At 67.5% G+C, this 1,111-nt stretch overlaps 1 protein-coding gene across 1 annotated transcript in view; it reads right to left on the minus strand.

Moving 5' to 3' along the window:
- Positions 1-1,111, minus strand: part of ZXDC (ZXD family zinc finger C) — a 12,278-nt gene extending 11,167 nt beyond the window's left edge. The window contains exon 1 of the mRNA XM_039734355.1: positions 1-1,111. This exon is cut by the window's left edge and continues 1 nt beyond it. Coding sequence (XP_039590289.1) covers positions 1-313 — 313 coding nt within the window. The 5' untranslated portion in view covers positions 314-1,111.

A 1,111-nucleotide genomic window follows, 5' to 3' on the forward strand; every position in this document is an offset into this window, starting at 1 on the left:
CGGGGCTGGCGGCGGCGGGGGGCGCGGCGCCCGGGGGCTGCTCGGCGCCGGGCCCCAGCGTCAGCACGCCGTTCTCGATGCGCACCAGCAGGCTCTGGTTGTTGATGGTGATGGTCCCCGAGAAGGCGCCGTCCTCCGCCCCGCCGCCATCGCCGCCCGCGGGGGGCAGCGGTGCCGGCGGCGGGGGAGGAGGAGGAGGAGGCGGCGGAGGCGGCGGGGCCGAGCCGGGGGCCTCCTCCGGGGCGGGGCCGCCATGTTGCGCGGCGGGCCGGGCCCGGGCCGCCTCCGCGGCCGGCAGCCCCTGCGTTTCCATCTTGGGGGTCCCTGTAGCAGCGCCTGAAACCGGAGCCGCGGGGCGGGGCCGGCGCGGGCCGCAGCGGAAACGCGGAGCGCGGAGCCGCGGAGCGGGCGGCGCCGGGGAAACCCGGAGAGCGGAGCGCGGACGGGACGGAGTGCGGCTGTCCCGGGGCAGGCCCGGCCCGGCCAGGCCCGGCACGGCGGGCACAGCCCCTGCGACATCGGCTGGCACCGCTGGAGTCAGCTCAGGGCCTGGCCATTGTGCTGATGGCCCTGCTGATGGCCAGGAGGAGTCCCAGAATTAAGGGATCCTCAGTGTAAATAAGTTCTTCCTCATGTGGAGGTGAAACATCTCGTGTTCTAGTTTACGGCCATTGCTCCTCATCGTGTTGCTGGGCACCACTGAAAAGACTGGCACTATCCTGTTGGCACTAACTTTGAGCTATTTATATGGATTAATGAGATCTCCAGAATTAACAAGCCCCGCTCCCCCAGTCTCTCCTCAGCTGAGAGACGTTCAGACCCCAGATCATCTCTGGCCCTTCACAGACCCCTCTGCACCGGCTCCTTGTCCTCACACTGAGGAGCCCAGAAGTGGACACAGCACCCTGGATGTGGCCTCGCAGGTCGAAGGCAGGACCGTGTCCCTCCTGTGCTGTGCAGGAGCAGCGCTGAGGGTGCAGCCACGCTCAGAGAGCGAAATCCTTGAGCAAAACACCCTGCACACCGAGAGTGGAAATACGGGAACAGCGCTACGGGCAATGCAAACTCAGCCAGTTCAAGCATGACCATGGCACAGCATCACCCAAGATGG

Source organism: Passer montanus, unplaced genomic scaffold (genome assembly GCF_014805655.1).
Source record: "Passer montanus isolate IOZ18808 unplaced genomic scaffold, ASM1480565v1 scaffold9, whole genome shotgun sequence".
Lineage (NCBI taxonomy): Eukaryota > Metazoa > Chordata > Aves > Passeriformes > Passeridae > Passer > Passer montanus.